At 38.9% G+C, this 20,311-nt stretch overlaps 1 protein-coding gene across 3 annotated transcripts in view; it reads right to left on the bottom strand.

The window, feature by feature from the left end:
• Window positions 1-20,311, bottom strand: part of SPIDR (scaffold protein involved in DNA repair) — a 195,216-nt gene that overhangs the window by 138,529 nt on the left and 36,376 nt on the right. For all 3 annotated transcript variants that reach the window (XR_009114481.1, XM_058024781.1, XM_058024787.1), the window contains exon 6: window positions 4,854-5,110. Coding sequence is in view for 2 of the 3 variants with exons in the window: in XM_058024781.1 (XP_057880764.1) it covers window positions 4,854-5,110 (257 nt within the window). In the remaining variant the exon portion in view is untranslated. The remainder of the gene's footprint in view (window positions 1-4,853; window positions 5,111-20,311) is intronic.

Raw genomic sequence — 20,311 nt, 5'->3', positions numbered from 1 at the left:
GAGTCAACAGCTTCTCCCAATTTAGTATCTTTGGCAAACTTGATGTCCCTTTGAATCCTGCATCCCAGTGGTTAATGAAGATGTTGAAGAGCAGTGGGCTGAGGATGGAGCCCTGCAGAACCCCACCGGTGACCAGAGCCCAGCCTGATCACCCCATTCACTGTAACCTTTGTCCCCAGCCTGTGAGCCAGCAGCTCACCCATCACTGAGCGTGGCTATCCAGCTCTGTGCTGGACATTTGGTCTGGAGGGTACTGTGACAGACAGTACCAAAAGTTTTGCTTTTGAAGTCCAAAAAGATCACATCTATTGGCTTTATAGATCAGCTGGATTGGCTACCCTGTCACAGAAGGGTTTACAAGCAGGACTTCTCCCTCATGAAGCTGTGCTGGCTGTGACCAATGACAAGCATGGCACTTTTTTCCCCCATTAGCACCAAACATATGGTCAGTGAAACCATCCACACTTTCTAAAAGAGAAAATACAATTTAACTTTCTCTAAGGGCAAAATAATTTTACTGCGTACACTGCCAGTGATGACAAGTGGTACATCTGTAGTGCAGCCATGATATTCTTCATTTATATTTTCCTAATCCAACAAGAAATTCACTAGCAAAGAAAAGTTAAATAGCTACAGAAATAGTTAAAATTAGCATAAGAATATGACCATCCAAAGGGCTAGTCTGTTATTGTTACACCCACATGCCACTTGTGGATGCATGTAAAGAAGGAACAGTCCAAATTTTAGAGTAAAAGTCTGCTTCATTTGTGCCAGCTCCCTCTTCCCTTGGCAATTTCCTTTATTTTCAGGACCTCAGTTGGCCTCATGCAACAACTGGGCTTCATTTACTACACATAGTACCAGGACATTCTGTAATTTTCTCCTCTTTTGATAACAAAAGTTAATTTTAGCTGATCAGATTTGTATGTGGTCTGCATACAAGCAGATATAAGATAATTTAAAATAAAATCTTGGGAAATCCTGTTTCTCTTGAACTATAAACAGCCACTCAAGTATTTAAAAAACCAAACAAAAAGCTAAAGCTTATTCTTCAGAATTATAAGCTCTTGCAACATGACAGATTTAGATGTAGAGTTAACATTTTATAACTTAAGATATTTATTTCCTACAATAACCCCAGACTTTTTTCTGGTGAAAATAAAATCTTAATGGAAAAAGTAAACAACTCAGAAAACATTTAAGAAAGGTTTACTTGCAGACAAGAGAAGCTGAGTACATGCATTTTGAGTTTTCTTCTCTACAAATACTGAATTGACCCAGTTATTTGTTTAATCCATGTAATAAATGTTAAAACTTGCAATACTCTACATTCCTCCATTCTTTCACACAGAAACTTTGAAAGAATTGGAACTAATACAGTTTAGACATTTCACCCCATAGCATTAACATGGATTTCAAATGTAACAAGAAGAGTTTCTTGAAAACTCTTCTTTGCAATATATACTCCCTCCCCTCAAGTTTACAAATCATTTGCCTAATTTCCCCATGAAGCGCTGACTCAAGCTGAGAAAGTGAAGCTTTGGGATGGAAAAAGGGCAGGAGCATGCAAACCCAACCCCTCTGGACCTGATCACCACAGCTGTTCATCTCAGTACCAGGTACCACCAGTAGCACCCAATCCTCAACTCACTTAGGAGCTCACAGCTGCAGTTCCAGGCCATGGATCTGGCAGTGCACCTGGGACAATTATGTATTCCCACTGCATCCACCAACAGGCTTGTTTAAACAGAGGAAGGCAACTACACAGCCACATAATATCAGTGTTGAAGGGGAGGATGTCCCAAGCAGTGGCATTGATGGCTGTGAGCAAGAGATGATCTGCTTTGCTTCCAGTGTGACAAACTGGAATCTCCCACAGCACAGCTCTTCAGAGCCACCAACACCCCTGAAGGACAAACCCCACCACCCAGACTACCTGCTCTCCCCTAGGGACCATGGCAGAAAGAAGCATAATCTTTACTTAGGACACTTTTGAAAACAAAAACTAACATTACAGGGATACAAGTAAACATGAAAATCTGGCAGTAGATATGGTGGGGGAGAAATTGCTTTCACCACATCGTTCTTGTCTTCAGACACCAATTGTCTTCCAGAATTGCAACATGCCCCTTCAAATCTGGCTCAGCAGCAGCAGCACTGTATATTGTGCATGTTGATCTGGTGACATAGATGGGCTTCTCATTTTATTTACACTCAAAGGTGTTGAATTTACAGTCAAATTGCCAATGCTAGGATCACAAAAATTTTTTTTAATCATCCATAATTAGCTTGCATCTGAAGATTTCTGTTGTTTTGGTTGCATCTCAATTTTTTTAGTGTATGACAACTACAGCTGTAATAGAGTAAAAAAAAAAATACTCTTTCCTCCCATTCAGGCAACTACTCATTTCAATTTCAGCACCAGGAGGTTTCCAGGAAGAGAGGACAGTAGAAAGGAATTTATCTGAATTTTTCCAGACACTGTTAAAGCTCTTTTCTTTATTTGGTTTGGTTTTGCTTGGGATTTGGGGGTTTAGGGGGGATATTTTAGGGGGGTTTCTTTGAAGTTGCACAGAAAAATGTCCCCATTGATGTCACAGAGGCATAGCTCCAATCAGGCAGCGCAAACATAAATGCAGATTGTAACATGACTATGATTTCTACAAAAAATATAAGCTAAAATTTCTTGAAAATACATGTCTACTTTTGAAGAGCGATTTACACATGTCAAACAGCAGAGAGATATAAAAATATAAATATTTTCTATTTTCTTAAAAGGGGAAACAAAATGAGAGGAGACCTACTCTACCTACATAAGGACTCCTCCAGGAAAAAAGCATACAGAATACATTGTGGATTTGGAGTTGAAGCTCCTGCACAGGAATTCCCACAGGAAGATGGCAGCTCAACACCTGCACCATCTCTGCTCAGCCCATGCTTCCCTGGGTACTGGCCTGGAGAAAGAGAGCCCAGCTGAGCAGAGACTCGTGGCTCTCTTCCACCTCCTGAGCAGCTCCAAAGGTCCATCCACATGGGAGCCCACAGGCCAGATCTAGCTTCAGGATGATTCCCCTGCTCACTGCTCTTTCTGCTGTGGCCTTGAGCTGCAGCAGAGGTAGGAAGGAAGGAGAAATGACAAGGCCATGACTGCTTTGTAGCTTTCAGCTATTAAATCACAAAGAAGGGATTGTCACTCGATCAATCAAGAAGCTGATAAACGTTTCCCCAAAATGGCCTTCAATCCACAGCACAGAAAACCTGTGCTTTCCTATTGAGGATGCAAACTTACATCCACTGCTATCACATCAATGAAAATGTTCTCTGTCAGCAGTAAAAGGGAGGATGGGAGAGACACATGGAATTAATGCCCTGAACAGGAAGAGTGAAAAGATGACAATTACCTAGCTGAGCAAAATAACTAGATAAACAACACTCATAACTAAGGAATTTCCTGCCTGCTTCCCTGTTCCCAAAGGAATCCAAAGTGGAACCACAGGATGGAAGGTAAAAAGCCCTGTAAGCTCTGTTCCTCCTGCCACTCCAGACAGATTGCATTCTATATAAGTGTGGATGGTTTGGTTTTATTGTTTTGTTTGTTTTTAAAGCAATCTATTCTCTTATACACTTGTGTCAGAGTATCTTTCCCAGAAAACATTTTTTGCATTTAGACTGTTGACAGTAAAGGTCATCAAATGAAGCTGGAACTTAGAAAAAGACAAACCCACTAATGGTAACAAACCTCAGCTCAGGAATTGCTCAAAGCTGGAAGAGCACCTGGGCAAAATACCACTGTACACTTGTCCTGTTTCTATTACATTCACACATACTTGCTTTTGGCCACTATAAGGAGTTTTTGGGGGTTACAGCTGTGATCTGACCTAGTACAGCTGAGTATGCATGTTGTCTAAAGTGACAAGAAATAAAGCTTGATTGCATAAGCAAAGCGCTTTTAAGTATAGACATCCTCAGTAATTAGGACTTCCAAACCTGTTTCCTCAGACAGCATTTTGAAATAGCCAAGAATATTTCAGAGAAAAATAAGGTATGCCTATTAACTGAATATTTACTGTTTAAGTAATTGACTGATTACTGTACATAGATTCAGCTGTAAGAGAAGCACATTGTTAAAACAACAATAGGGATGTAGAGCAGCACCATTTGTAATTGTGGTCTCCACAGCTTGAGGCATAACTTCACATATACCATTTAACACAACTTTCATTAATTCAATATAGCAAGTGGCCATTTCTGCACTGTAATTAGCTAGAACATCAGGCTTCAACTGCTCCATCTCAGGCTACTTTCAGCAGTTACATATTTTTCTAATGTATTTAACTTAGTCACAGACACTTAAATTTCACCTTAGAAATACATCCTCCCATTACCTACATAATGCTCTGTCCTACGCTCATCGGAACTACTGCTCATCCACTCCTTTCCTACATTATTTTGGATAATTTTGCACTGACAAATCTGGAGAGGACCAAAAAAATATCCTAAAACCTGAGGTGCAGAATTTTTGCAGAATTTCTTGAGAGGCACAAAGCAATGAAATTATTAGAAGCTAGAATAGAAATATGTCCACTCACACATCTGTAAAGCATTATCAGAAGTGCAAAAATCAATTTTAACAAGAGTTCAAGATTGAGAGCTTTCACCAGAAATTTTAAATTTATTATTTCTTGCCATTTTTGCTTGTTTACAGATAAATGACATTCTTTAAGTTTTTCATATTTGCATCTCTAAAATGTTTACCCTTGAAAGGCACTCCAACACTTTGGCAGGTATTGTTTTACTTATAATTTAAGAATAAACAGCCCTAAAGAATTCCTTGAGGTGGACAGTCCATTTACCTCAGCAGCTTCCTCTTCTTGGCAGACTCGGTGGGGGCTCTGGGGGCCCTTCCCGCCGGCTTCCCCGGGGTGCGGAGAAGGGCCTGTGCTGACCTCAGCCACTCGCTGGCCGGTCGGGCTGGGACATCCCTCGTGTCCCCTCCTGGCCCTGCCTGTATTCCCTTACTGGATCCTGGAGTGGTGGTGGCCAGGGTGGCCTCTCCTCCTCCCAGGCTGTCGTTATCGGAGGAGTACTCAGATATTTCTGTCGAAATTGCCTAAACGAATAAAGACAAAAAGCTGTTTGAGCAGAATGCCAGTGAGGGGGTATAGATTTATGTAGGCAGGAATATGTTACCCAGTAACCCACAAATGGAATGCCAATTTATTAATATAACTTGGACAACTTCACTGTAAATGCACATGAATCTTTTGTCAGTCAACATCAACTCCTGAACATAAGGATCATCTCTTGAGGGACAACTGAGATGAGTAACATTTAGGGATTTTAAATAACTAGGTCTGGAGAATCAGGCCAATGTTTTTATCTAAAGCAAGTTTTGAGGGAAGCAGAGAGAGGATAATGAGTGATAGAGATCATCACTGAAGCTGAAAGAAAGAGAGCTTTTATATTGGGATTCCAGCAAACAGGAAGGTCAGCTTCCATAGTCTGAATGGAAGGAAGAAACACATGCCTCTACTGACAGCTTGTAGGTGTCAAGTATGTAACCTTTTGTTAAAACATGATTTTGAACACCAAGGCAGGCCTTCATATCCAGCAGGCCTACAGCTTCCCAGGAAGGTTTCAAAAGTTGAGCATAAGCTGTTGGGCTGTCTCCAGGTAGCTCCAAGGAAGATGGATCACTGCTCAGCAGTCAGGGCTGGGAGCCAGCAGGGCTGGAGTTCAGCCCCACAGAACCTCACTGGAGCTCTTCTACCAGAAACTCACAGGGCACACTGAACTCATCCCACTGAGGGAAGGATGAGGGGATGAGAAGGCAGAAAAAACAACTCTGTAGAGACATGGAAGGCTGAGAAGAGGGCTGGGGGGAAATTCACCTGCTTTGGCTGAGCTCATTTTGCTCCCCTCTAGGGCTCCTGCAGAAGCAGGTTAAGGCTACTGGGTTGGCTCCCTAAGGTGAGCCAACAGCTACACAGCTGTAACATGCATTATGTTCTCTTGACCCAGTGTTGCTTAAAGTACTGAGTATTAAGCAAAAATACTTGGAAAGTGACATTTTACCAAGTACAGAACAAAATTATCTAAACCACTGAAATAGGCGGAGAACTAAGAAACATGAGCTGGGCTTAGTCTTCAGGAGCTAGTTGAAAAAAACCCAAAACAACCAAACCAACACTGTCTGCAGGTTCTGGTGGAGCTGTGACAGTCCTGTCACTGGGACCATCAGCACTAGGCCAGCTCAAGCTGGCATAAAACTGTAGACAAGGCAAAGCAAGTTACTCAGACTGATCTTGAAAGAACCAAAACCCCAAAAACAAAATATTAACTTTGCATTATCAGTAGGAAACTGGGAAACCCCAAAGGCTGACATTGCTCCAGACCATGCTGCCTCAACCACAGAAAAAAATTACCCCATTCCTCTGGTGAAATGCAGTAAGTAATGCTCCACACAGGTTGTTCGACAACTGGCTCGGATAAAGACTTGAAAGGCGAAAGAGGAAAGGGAGGGAAATCACAGAATTCACTAAATTTGCTAAAGCTGTTCCATGTTATTAATTAGTGTAATCATCTGAAAAGAGCATTTCTTAACCATGCACAAAAATAAGTTCAGCTCTTGCCAGTTCTCTGATACATTTTTCATGTAAATGCCGAGACACTGTGTTCATGTTCCGAGGGCTTACCTAAGTACTCTGGAAATTGGAAGGACCTTTTAAAGTTACCCAGAGAAGTAGAATAGCTAAAAGAATGTAATTAATATCAGTCTGCTTTAAACACAACACAGCCAACATCTGTCCCTTGGCAACAATATTTCTCTGAAAACAAACTCCTTCCATATTGGAAATGAGCCAGAAATAAAAGATTTCAAAGACTCTGAAAGCAGTAAGCAAGCACTTCATTCTTAAAACACCATTCCAATGCACTCACTTGCTTTAGGAATGCTTTAATTTTTCTCAAATAGCTATGATATCCACTGCACCTAAAAAAATGGATGTGAACCTGAAGTTCTCTGAGCGAGTGAAATGCAAATGAGAAAAGCCCTTGGGAAGTGCTTTAAATTAAGCACATTTTAATCCCATTGACTGTTTAAGCGTTAAGAAGCTTTCCTAACTAAAGATTGTCTAATAAATAATTTCTGCTAAAATTACTGTATAATTGTTTAGACTGAACTTCCCCAAGGAAACTGTACTTTGGGGTTTTTTGTTTTGTTTGCTTGTTAGTGTTTTTTGTTGTGGATGATTTTTTAATTGGTCAGTTGGAAATTTTTTTTAAAAGAGGAAACTCTAAAAATGCAGAAGAAAAACAAAGAACAAAAACTTAGCCTTCCAATTCTGTACATTTTTTAACTGTAGCCATAATCAGAATTCTAGTCTAAAGAGAAAAATATTTTCAAAACACACATCAAACACGATTTTTCAAGTATCCAGTAAACAAGCTGGCAAGCCTACCAACAATATGGTGGGGAAAAGCTGGCAAAAAAAATTATTTCTTTGATTCACTTTAAAACAATCCTTGATAAATACTGAAGAAATTCTTCATTTTTTTATCAACATCTTAAACATCACAAAGAAGAATTTCTAGGAGTTTTGTTGTTATTTTGTTGATTTTTTAAAATAATATCCCCAGCAATATCATGTTTTTCTTCTGCATTTTTAGAGTTTCAGAAGAGCACCACTGCTAAGCACAAAGAATTGTCAAATTAAAACTGGTTTTCCACATGGCTAATTATTTTGAAATACAGTAATTTTGGTTACAGTGCCTGAGAGTACAATGCTTCCCACCACACACAGGCTCAGTTTCCCCACCTAATTTCTTCCTCTGACCCCTGATACCAATGTAATAATCCCCGATCAGAGGATTTTAATGACTGTCTCCCATATATCCCAATACCTCCAAATACTTTGTAGTAGACTGTTCACTAAGATATAGATATATTTCCAATGATGGCCTTTCCACAACACCCCATTCTACATCATGCTAGCCACTCGTCTATATCCAGAAAAAAAAAATCAGGGGTTGACCTCAATCTTTATCACTAAAACAATAAACATAGTTCATTTTGTTTGATTTTAAAATAAATCTATTTTCTCTGTGACTGTGTCATCTGAAAAGCTACAAATGCTCCCCTTTTATGGCTCTTTCTTTTAAGGGAAATGACAAGTATAAATACACAGGCTATTGCCATATTTTCTGTTAAGATTTGACTACAGGAAAGTAAAGAAGTCACTGAGTACTGTATTGGAGCATCCAGGACCCAATATTTTAAGGTTAAGCATTTTTTAAATCAAAATGCATCAAAAAAGAAAGAGCTCTCAAGATTATTTAATTAATATTTTTGACAGCACTCACAGGTACTAGTTAACAAAGAGGATGGTATACATGTAAAAATAGAAACCAAAATGAGAAACAGCAAATCCCAACTAAGCAGCTAAGATTGCTAAAGCACATATATTTGCCCATATCAATTTGCATTCACTAAAAACAAAAAAAATACCAAAAAACAAACCACAGAAACTCTAAAATCCTACCCCAAACTGGTCAAACACAAAACTCTTGACTTCAGTGGAATGAAGATGGCATTCCACAAGCACATAGATTTTGCACACATGCAGCACAGAAGATACCATGCTGTTACATCTGTGACCAAGTACTTCCTCCCTCAGCCTCAAGAGATTTGCTTCAGCTACCTCTTGCTGAACAGACTGTGAGTTCTCTGGCACTACCTTGGCAATCTGCACAATGTTTGCTTCTACAAGGCCTGAAAAAATCACCTTTTCACTTCAATAGTGATGGAAGCAAGTAAAATCTGTATTTGATGAATTAAATAAGCACTTGATATTTTTTATCAATAAAATAGCAGTAAGTTAACATGAGAAGTGTTACATTTCCATTTGAAGTTTCCAGCTTTAACACAGAAAGCAGAACTTTACAAAGCTTTTTGTACAAAGAGAAAGCTAACAGATCAACCCTATTAAAATAAATAATAAATCTGTATTTTTTTAAAAAGGCTCTCAGACAGTGATTGCTAATCAGAGGCAAGGTGATGAGCAGTTATGTGGGTTTCTTATCTCCCTTGTCTCTTCTCCCAAGATACATTACTCAGTGATTTCTGCAGAAAAACATCAGTATCTACACCTCACCTTTGTAGCCATTAAACACTTCCATTTGTTCAGTTGCATACATTCAGTTAATATTGTAAATATTTCCCAGTAGATATGAAGATACTTTGCAGATAAGATGCTCAGTAAGAGTTCACAGATACTATGAACAAATTTATCAGCTGAAACTAAGATACTTCAGCATGCTGCAGTGTCTTACAGACAAAAAAACACATATCAAATTCTATATAGACATTGATACAACTTTTTACAGATAGAGGTCACTTAGTCTGTCATTTCCTTCCCTAAATAATATAAAAGTCTTCCCTCCTATTATCCTACCACAGCCTAGCTCAAATAGCAGAACTAAGAGTGTTTCTCAGAGCACCCTTAGGAAACCAGGCTTTCTCAAGGTCACAGAGCCAAGTTATGTCAGAAACAGAAGCAGTATTTCAGAGTTTCAGGCTCTGATCACAGTACATACAGAGTAAAATTAATCTTGTGGCATCTCCCTCTGCTTGTCCATTCATGTATCTTTGCCTCTGGTTCTGGAAGCATTTTCTCTTACCCCCTACCTGTTCCTTCGTGGACTAGCTTTTTCCCTTTCGTGATTCCCTCTTGTTTTTCAGACTTGATCTGCAATTCCCCTACCTGCCCTCTCATGACAGCTCTCAGGATGGTGGAAGCTGATCAGTATTAACAGTATGACCAGTGTTAACAAACACACAGTGAACTCTGGTGACTACCCTACTGCCTTTTCCTTTATCCAGTCTTCCCTGCATTTGCACTGCAGGTACTTTGCTGTAATGAGATTCAAATGCAGCCCACTTCTACTCCAGGCAGCTGGCTGTGGGTTCCAAGGAGACTTTGCATCTTGCATGGTACTCTCCAAAAAACAAGAGTGAGCAGAAAAACCACTGGATTTAGCACAATGAATATTCACAAGCATAAATCACCAGTGCAGTATGTCAAAGGCCCAGGCTATGCTAATGAATGCTCGAAGCTAACTCCACCAGAAGCTGGCTTGCAGGATTACGGGGAGTAGGGTAAAGGTAAAAGAAAAGTAGTTTTCCCTTAATTAATCAACACAAAATTAATTCAAGCATTGTGCACACAGATAGTACAGGATATTATTCAGCTCTATAAAGATAATTAAAGGTACAAAGGATTTAAAGCTTGCAATTCGCTTCAAAGCTCTCTGTTTTCTGAAGCTTTAACTGAAGCACTGAAGTCTATGCCAAATATACTTTCCTAGTAGCTTGAGAAATAATTTGGAATACTAATCTTGGTAAACTAGCTACTTTCACTCTAGAGAGATATAATTCAAGTATTCCTTCATACAAAAACTTTATGTTGAAGTGCAGAGTTAGGCATGTGCAACTCTGTGGGTGACACCAAGCCTACTTCTCATGGAATAACCACAGGAACAACACGCAAAAATACAAGATTAGGTAGCAGAGCGTGGGCAGAGATGAAAAAAAGAACAATGAAAGACATAAATCACTAATAAGGTATTTTTGGACTTGCAAGCCCAAACTGACACAGCAGATTAACTGAAATTTTGTATCTGGAACAACCACCCAGTGTTATTACAGAGACAGCACATATTTAAAATGGATCTCAGATAATGCCTGGTTGTTTAGCCAAGTACTGCATTCCTCCCCAGCACACGCACTCAGACCATCTGATCTGTCCTAAATATTTATCAGTGGTGTTGGTTCAGTGCTCTAGGAAATGACATGTCCTGCTCCACACACACAGAGCACTTTGTGGCTGCCATTACAGGAACCTGAGCCGTGTGCTCCCCGAGCACCGGGACAGCCACCCCCAGCACTTCCCTGGGATTCTCCAGGAGCGAGCACCACCGAGCTTCTCTCCCCCTGCTTGGCCACCACTAAACCTCAGTGACATCTCCCTTCACACAGACACAGGAATGATTTTTGCTGTCTCCCAGCTGCCACCACCCCAGGGCTGGAATGCAGTAGTTATTAGCACACAAAATCATTTATGCCAAGTGGCAAAGAAGAATGCGGTATCTACTTGAATATGGAGGAGAAGTGTAGGCAGCAACACTGTAATTATTCAAAGCAGAATTTGGTCACAGACTGCACCCTCATCTCCTCTTTAATGGTGTTTTGAGACCTTTAAACAAGTGGTTAGGACTTCTCTTCTATGACTAATCAAAAAGGATTCACTGCATCCAGCAGCCCAGAGCTTCCTATCGTAAAGGAAATTGATTCATGATTATCTCTGGAGGAAGCAGGTCAGCTACCAAACCTTACACACCACTGCTGGGCTTCCCTTTGAAGAGCTCCTGGGGAAGTCTTACCCATGTCGGACACCATTTATTCTGCAAGCCCTGTCAAAATACAGCTGCATTAGTTACTGTCTTAAAAGGTAACCCGAAAAATAGGATTCAATCCAAAGGAAAAATACCAATAGCTGTTATCAAAAGAAAAGCAAATGGGACAGTTTCAGAGATGCTTTCATACAGGGAAGGAGTTGAAAGGGCTTTCATGGAACTCTGCAGAAATGAATGGAATGGTATGGCTGCTGTCAGACCCAAGAGCCAATTATCTGATGCTGAGCTTCCTGCATCATTTTTGAAAAAGAAAGTTGTAGAGAGACAGGAAAACTCCCTCTTCCACTTCACAGAGTGAGGAAGTTGAAGCACAGTACATAAGCCCACAAAATGGTGGTTTATATCACACATGAAATAATAATTAACAAAATAAATAACTTGTATCATTGTTTATCAGTTCCCATATCTTGTTTAGATCATTCTGCCTTGAAGTGGAAAATGAGGTGACGATTATGCTTGCATGCAGTATGTTTGGCTGTGCATTCTTTTTTGTCAGGGCAGAGGTGTGTGTTTTTGTTTGGTTTGAGCTCTCTCACTCACAATCCTGTACACACACACCACTGGCAGGCAGTATCCTGCATGTAGCACTAATCACTGTAGGAAACAAGAACCGAAAAAATAACATCAAAATTAGATTTTGCACAGATGCACAAAAATCAACATGAAAATCTGATCTTCAAAAGAAGAATTTTGGGAGAAGAGTAATTAAAATTACAACAAAACAGATTTTTTATAGACCTAATGCAAAGATGGTATTTACTGACTTTTTTTTTCTTTTAAGCCAGGTAAAGAATGCACAAGTGGTAAGAAAGATGAAATCGAAGCCGTAACTTCTAATCCTGAGCAGAAACCTCAGCTTTCACAAGGCAAACAGGTTAAGCAGGCTATACCTCTGGAGATCCATCCACAAGCTGTTCCAGCCTGCCTCTCCCAGAACAGGTTGTTCTGAGGCATGGATCAGCCGACCGAAACAGGTGAGGCTCTCGTCTCAGCCCAAGTGCCTTTTTACACAAAATCGGGCTGGAAAGCAAGAAGCACTATTTCTTTCTGAGGGTGCTGCATAGATGTAGAATTAAATATGATCCCAAATTAAACAGTGATCCTAAAGGTAAGGCTGAACAAAACTGTTGTCTGCTGTGCACAAGGACAGGAAAGAATAGTAGGGGACAGTGAGCTGCTAAAGTGCAAAATGAGCACAAAGCAAGATTACTTAACATTAGTTAAGGGACACTGAACATTAGTTAAGGGACACTGACTTGTACTCTATATAGACCTTGCTGCAATCATAGCATCTGTAGCATTTGCACTGCAACTGCATCTCTTAAAAGCATCACTTTAGTAGATAAGTTGACTTCTTTAGCATTAAGAATTCAATCTATCACTTCCTAATATTATCTCAGTACCACTGATCTCACCATCAGTCTGTAATCAGAGTAATAGCCAACTTCCAACAGACCAAATAATGCTGAAAAATGTTAACATGGACAATCCACAAGCGCTTTTCCTGCTTTGTCTAATGTTTTTTTCCATCATACAAGGACATCTTCATTTTCTCTCAAGGAAAATGACTGGCTGTTGGAGACAGTCTGGACAATTTGTGCACACTGTTAGCCAATGTTACATTCAAGTGCATTACCATAACCCTTGCTCTCCATTCCCTTCTTCAAAAAAAAGAGGGGAAGGGGGAGACGCCACTTCACGTGTTGCATCTTGCAAACTATTCAGGGACAGAACCAGGTCTCCTCTCATGCAACTGCACATTATCCCACGCAGTTGAGCTCTCATCTTGATAAGGATCCTCCAGATGACAGAGACACAGGCTTTCAAATATAAATACCTGACTCTGATAGGGCATGCAGATAATTACATCATTTCGCACAGAAGCCTCAACATTATACACTGAAGTTTGGGCACACAGGAAAATTGCAGTCAGCTTATAATACCACTTAAACAGGGTTTCGTTCTTGACACAGAAATAGTTACTTTCATGTTTCCAAGGAACAGATGTTATCACATGGTTTGATAACCTACTTTCACATTCTTTGTTTATAGTTATTCACTCAGTTTCATTTATTAAAGTTAGTGGATCCGTGCCATGAAACCTCAGTTTTATTGTCTCTGGTTTAGGTGATGTTATGGTAATCATCCCAGCTAAAGCTTGGCTGTAACAAGAGGGCTCAACTGAAAGGCATGATTAAAAGCCAAATTATTATTTATGAACTAAATCCTAAGGCACCTAGACTAAACACCTGCAGGATTCAGTAGGTACTGTTAAAGGAGGAAATACATTTCCATCTTCAAGCAACTGTTTTGTTTAACCCAAGCCTTCAGAAAGAACAAATACTTGCAATGGGAGGTAATAACTTTTACTATACAAACAGATATAGCTCTGGGAAAGCAGACAAGCATTTAGCACTAAGGCCACCTATAGGTCTCAAAAGTTTGGTGTTTTTTTCTCCAAACAGATCATTTGGTCTAAGCAAATTAAATCTTTCCTTATAAAATTGCTTCTCTCTTATCTTTAGCCAATACAGTTATGAACTGTATAACCATCTTGCAAGATTTTAAAAAGGTTGTTTCTAAAACAGCAAATGCTTCTCACAGTAATGTCACTATATAGATAGATCAGAGAACAGTCAAAGACTTTCAATTTTTTCATATTATGGATTCTTTGCAAAAGTAGATGATAACTGCAAGCACGTTATGTTTGAGATTAAAAGAAGCAATTCCAGAATAATCAGCTAAATGAGGGATTGCACACAGGTATTCAGTAAAGCAAAAATTATTCACACCGATTGATCTCTTTGGTTGATCTGCAGTTTCCTGTGAAAACCCTTAGAAAAGCACTTATCATAAAAGGAAAGAAAAAAGAAAACGAGAGAATGGAAACACAAGTGGCACAGTGCTGTATAACACAAACGCAATACAGGCACAATTTCTGCAATAATGCTCAGCACTTAGTGGAAAAATTTTTGCTGACAATATCCACAGGGACACACAGAAACACCTTGAAATTGAGATTCTGCACTTCCAGCTGCAGCAGTGCCAGCGTTCATGGCTGCAGCACTGGCAGCTGGAGGAGACACCAGGCTGCCAGGCAGTGCAGCACATTACATTCATTTTCTTCTACTCCCACTCACTCCACATTCTTCTCACTTGACTGTGCTTCCCTTTGCCCCATTTATTGCTTCACAACTCCTGCGGAACTGCCCCCAAAGCCTAAAATAGTCCCTTCATTTTTCCCTCCTCTTCATTTCCAGTTTCTTTCAACCCTTTCCCTCCTCTCCAGAAGTCTTTCCACACACAGCCTAACTTTTTCTAGATCATTTTGTGGTTTTGCACTGTTAAAACTATTTTAAACAGCAAACATTTTGGGGCAGGAAATGTGTTACCACGTCTGAACTACTGTGTCAGTGATGACAGCATGTGCACACACACAAAAGCCCCACCTTCACCAAAACTGATTTCTAACATTGATGAGAGCACCTATATGCAGGCTAAAGAAATAGAAAACTCATTTAACTGCTTCTCCAAGTAAGCCAAAGGACACCAAACAATGAAATTGCTTTGAAAAATACATTAAATATACTCAGCTAAAATTAGCTCTATTTGGATAAAGAACAAAGAAAACTAAGCCCAACACGAAGTTTACAAATTTTCTTTCAGTTCACGTGCCTAAACTTTGGGGCAACAGAAGGAAAATAAAGTAAACATCAATTGAGTAAGGCACTGTAATTGAAAATTGTAATGTTGCTGCAAATACACACTTTATAGAGAGTCAAAATTGCTCACTGCTACAATACTGTCTTAAGTTTGACACATTTAGCTGTGCTGATTGTTCACAGTACATAAAAAGATTTCAAAGTACAGACTTTAAAACTCCTTTGAGATCTAGATTAGAATAAAAGTGTGTGTGCTGTAATACAGGTGTGTTACATTACATTTAGTGACGTGACTGCCATAATATGGGTATAATACAACATTGTACGACCCATGGAGACAATCACAGATATTTAAAACTTTTGTAGAAAATAAGCACACACATAAACTTATCAGGAAGATACACTTGAAATGTCCCAGTAATCAAACACAATCCTTGCACAACTAAACTTGGTGGACTGTAATTCTCTAAGAACGGGCCAGCAGCTGACATGAGAACTTGTAAAGAAAGGAGCCCTGAAATACAAACATCCATAATTTGTATTAAGCATTTCCTTATAAGGACTATAAAGCTTTCATAAAGTAGTATGATTAAGAAGAATTAAGGTAATTCTTCTCAATTACAGGCAGAGAAAAAAAGACTCTCAGTGCATGTCATGCACTTTAACATACTTTGAAAAAGCAATCCTTGACTGGTATCCACAGCAGTCACCAATAGCTTTTGGATTCATGCCTCCACTATCTCAAACCAGATTGAGAGATTATGATGGCTCAATTTCACTTCCATTCTTAAAGCAGTGCTTCAGAAAGGGAGGGGAAAAATAATGGAAAACTGTCATTTTCTATTCTATTCTGTTAGCATGTGTCAATGAGTATTTACATGTGGAAAATGCAAAATTCATGTGTGGGAAGTGTGTATCCTCTTTTTTTTTTATAATATAAGGGAAGCTCAAAGCTGACAATCATAGAGGTTAATTCAACATCTCAGAAAGGCATTTAGAAACCTGTCCTTTAAGATACTATTAAATGAAACATATTCTCCTCATTTTCCTCTTCCCAAAGTAAAAATGCTTATGTGATATTTGTCCTTCAGATCAAACTCTGCAGCTAGCAAGATTTTTAAAAAAGTATTGCAAATCTTTTTCTCTTGAACTTGGAAGTGACCTATTAGCATTCTGATCAAAACTTGCAATGTTTGGTAAAGCAATTAAAAATTGCACACATCCAAACCCAAAATTTGTACCAAAAGTAAAAATAAGAAGAACACTTTTCATTAAACAGCAGTTAACTCTCAAACACCAGCAAGCTCTGGGAGCTGTGCTCTGCACTGAAAATTTGGGACAGGGGAAGTAAAAAACCCCAAATTTAGAAAGGAGAGGGACAGTGACAGCAGCTTTGAAGAAGTGCTCAGGCAGTTCTGGGCATCTGGCTGCACCATTTTTAGGAATTGTGTGACAGGCAGCTTTACTGCCTAAATGCAGAAGTGCAAATTTTGGCACCCACTGTATCAATTTTGTGCTTGTCTTAGTGGCAAGTATTTTAATCACAAGTTCTTTTCTTATCTAGAGAACAATACATCATGTTCTCATGTTACTTCAGCAGCAACAAGTGATCATCAGGGTCTACAGTAACTAAAACACTGCATCATCATTTTGTATCTCCCACCCCCAGTCACCAAAGAGATACTCCTGCATGGAGTAAACTAAATTGCTGCCTGGACGGTCTGCATTCCCCAGCTCACAACAACAGTAATTTCATTTTGGTCAGAAAAATGGGTGAGACATTGCAGCAGATGTGGCTTGAATAAAAACAATAATAAGGACAACAATAATGAAAAAAAAGAATCCGTCTTTCAAAATCTCAAAAATTTCACATGTGTCTAGGGTAATTCTTCAGGGTACAAAATACAGCAGAACTGCAGTGGAGCAAGATCTTGCTTTCTACTTGCCAAAAGCCTAATCAGCTTATCTATACTGATGCTTTAATGATTTAGACTTTAACTCACACAGTATTTTCCTTTCAGTGCTAGGACAGTAACTACACAAATCTATCAATGTATTATAACTCTCCTCAAATATGGAGAGCCAAACTTAAAATAAGTTTTTAGATATTAGAGGAAATGTAGGTAACACATTGTGTTCTACAGTTAGCAATTCATTAAAAATAAACCACACACTAATTATGTTATTAAAATAAAGCAAAAAATTTAGTTAAGTCAGAACAAGAACAAACACAGCTGTGTCATATAATGGTGCAAGATCATTTAGTCTAGGCATAAAGAAGAATCTATTCTCAGGATTCAGACAAGCATTTGAATATTCTTGCAGAAAAGATTACTTCTCAGTTTCACAGTCATGTCAAAATAATGTGAAAATACAATCACAAGTGCATCAATTAAACCCTTGATACTCAAAATACTGACTCACAGTTTTACACTGCAGCTACTACAATTCAGACCATTAATGTAACTTTAACACATATCAAGACTTCAGGATGAAAATCCTTTTGACGTGTTTATTAACAGTCAAATTTACACTTGGAAACCTAAGACATGTTAAATGCATTTTCCCTCCAAACTGCCAAAAGCCAACTGATTCTGTTATGGACTAATCACTTAGAAGGGAGGAAGAATGGAGTTTCCAGACCAAAAATTGACCATTTGTGTCAATTTTCAAGAGTAGCATCAAATAAGAGATTTCATTTTTTTCTTTTTATTTTACTATCAACAGAAGTCCTCCAAAACTGCATCACTACAGCCAAGTGGAAGTAGTATTGCTCCTGGAATGCAGTTATTGAAGGAACGGAAAGCTTACCCTATGTAAAATAGCCAAACTGTACAATTACATTTACACTACCTAACAAGACAACCACTTCTTAAGGAGAAAGCTATTAAGAAATTGAAAATTGAATTTAACAAGTCACCCACACTCTCTAACACCACAGTGAAATAAAGAAATGTATATGCACTACATCCTACACACAAGCAATTACATTTGTTTGTTTATATTTAAATAAGCCTGACATTTTCCATTCAGGAAATTTCCATTTAGGAAATGCCACATACTTTTGTCCCCAGTTTTAGGATTCTCTTTGTGTACTTCTATGTACCTAATATTAACTTGTTTGCTTCTTCTGCCTAATAAGTAGTCTGGATATAAAGAGGTTCCTTAATTCACTCCACTTTTTGCAGAATAGAAATTTCAGTTATCTTCACTTACTTCTTCTATGTAAGGCTGCAATAATTCAAGATAAATTTTACTAAACAGAAAAGGAAACGACCATATGTCAAAAGCAGATGAATGCACCTACATACCCACTTCTCCCTGCCCCAAAACTGAACTCCACATCCCTTCACAACCCACTACACATGGATACATCCTTTAGAAATTGGTTCCAAATATATATAAAAAATATTTGCAGGACTTTCATAACAGGTATCTTTACATCTAAAGGATTACAGGAACATACTGCACAAAAATAGGGAGCAAAAGCAGCAATGCTTTCTTACAGTCAAAATCTCAAAACTTAAGGTCAGTATCATAATTAGTTCTGTGTTTTCAAGTTATACTATACTGATAGACTAGAATTTGGACAGTGTTAAAGCAATACCTTATTCATGTCCTAGCAAGTATAGTAGTCCAGGAAAAATAGGCAGAGATGACAAAAGCTCCTCTATTTCATTTGACAGCCATTCAAAAAGCACAGTGCAGGGAGGGGATTCAGAATGCATATAAATCAGGTTTGCTAGGATAGCAACACCACTGAATTTATGCTGATGGGTTTTCTAGCTCTTATACTACTACCACATATCATGGCCAAGACTCTGAAGACCAGGTGCACAAATGTGCATATGGATACACCCCTGGCACAAAGCAGCACAGAGGATGTCTAAAGTAGTTTGACAGACAACACATAAAACCACATTGGTGGATACAGAGGAAATAATTTCAATAATTTTCTGTAGATGGAAACCACCAGCATAAGACTTCACTTGTGACTGATGAAATAAAATTATACCAGAAGATTTCCAGGGAGAGAATACAGCCCAGAATTACAAAAAAAAAAAAAAAAAAAAAAGCTCTTGGGAGAGATCTGGGGAATTCCCTGCTTCAGATACAAAGAGGAAACAATAGCTGCAATAGAAAGCCAAGGATCTACTTTAAAAAGCAGATGATGTTTATGAAGTGCTGCCTGAACTGGTGAACCTTCACAATAAAATGTCATCATCTAGTGGTGTGGTGTAAGTGCAGGACTGAGTCAGAAAGCCTGACGTTAAAGACTCAGTTTAGCATCTCCTGTGGTTTGGGGACATGTTCTTTAAACAAAATTTTCACAAGTGATTCTCAACTGTATCTGGTAACTCTGTTCTGAAATATATTTTGCACAGGTGCTAGACACCAACTCCCATGTAAAAACACTGAGCACTGTTAGCATTTAGGGGTGAGGGAAGCAGAACTGCAAAGCATTTATATTTAAAATCAGTAAGCACACATTCAAATTTAAAGGACCTTTGAAAGTCCTCCCTTAACTTGTTACCTCTTCAAAACAGCAGACTGGTAATCATTTGGATAACTTCAGGGAGATGACAATTAAAAGAAAACATTAAAAATGTTCTATGCATGCAAATACATAAGATTATCTTCAGCTATAAAAGCTCAGACTCAGGCTCCAAGAGGAGTTTTGATGGCATTTAGACATCTAAGTCCAAGAGGTCAGTCCTTTTGCACATTACCAGATGCATTGCAACTTTGCAGACTCGTGGTTTATGTCACATATAAACCTGTGAGTACAAAGCTGGTACTTCTGTACCTAAGCCTGTTTAGGGGCTTGATTCAGTAGCTGTGAGTTTATGCTCTGCAGGGATTTCCACTCACAGCATGCTGTACATGTATTGCTGGCGTTGGAAAGCACACCCACAAGAGTAAACACAGCTCTTCCATAACACTCCAGGCATTTCAGCCTAAGCAATGGAGAAGCCCCAACTCTCACAGGACAATCTCTATATTAAGAGAATTTAAATCCCTTCCTCTCAGTAAAATTCTCAACCCACCAAACAGAGCAACAAGGAGGTAATTTTTACCCCTCCCTTGAAGGCTGTGTCACTGCAGAAAAAAACCCCCACAAGAGTCAAAGGATCTCAAAGAGCTTCAGTCCCTGCTCCACATCAAACAGGCATTAG

The sequence above is a fragment of the Melospiza georgiana genome, chromosome 1 (genome assembly GCF_028018845.1).
Source record: "Melospiza georgiana isolate bMelGeo1 chromosome 1, bMelGeo1.pri, whole genome shotgun sequence".
Lineage (NCBI taxonomy): Eukaryota > Metazoa > Chordata > Aves > Passeriformes > Passerellidae > Melospiza > Melospiza georgiana.
This window is presented reverse-complemented; position numbering and strand designations above follow the sequence as displayed.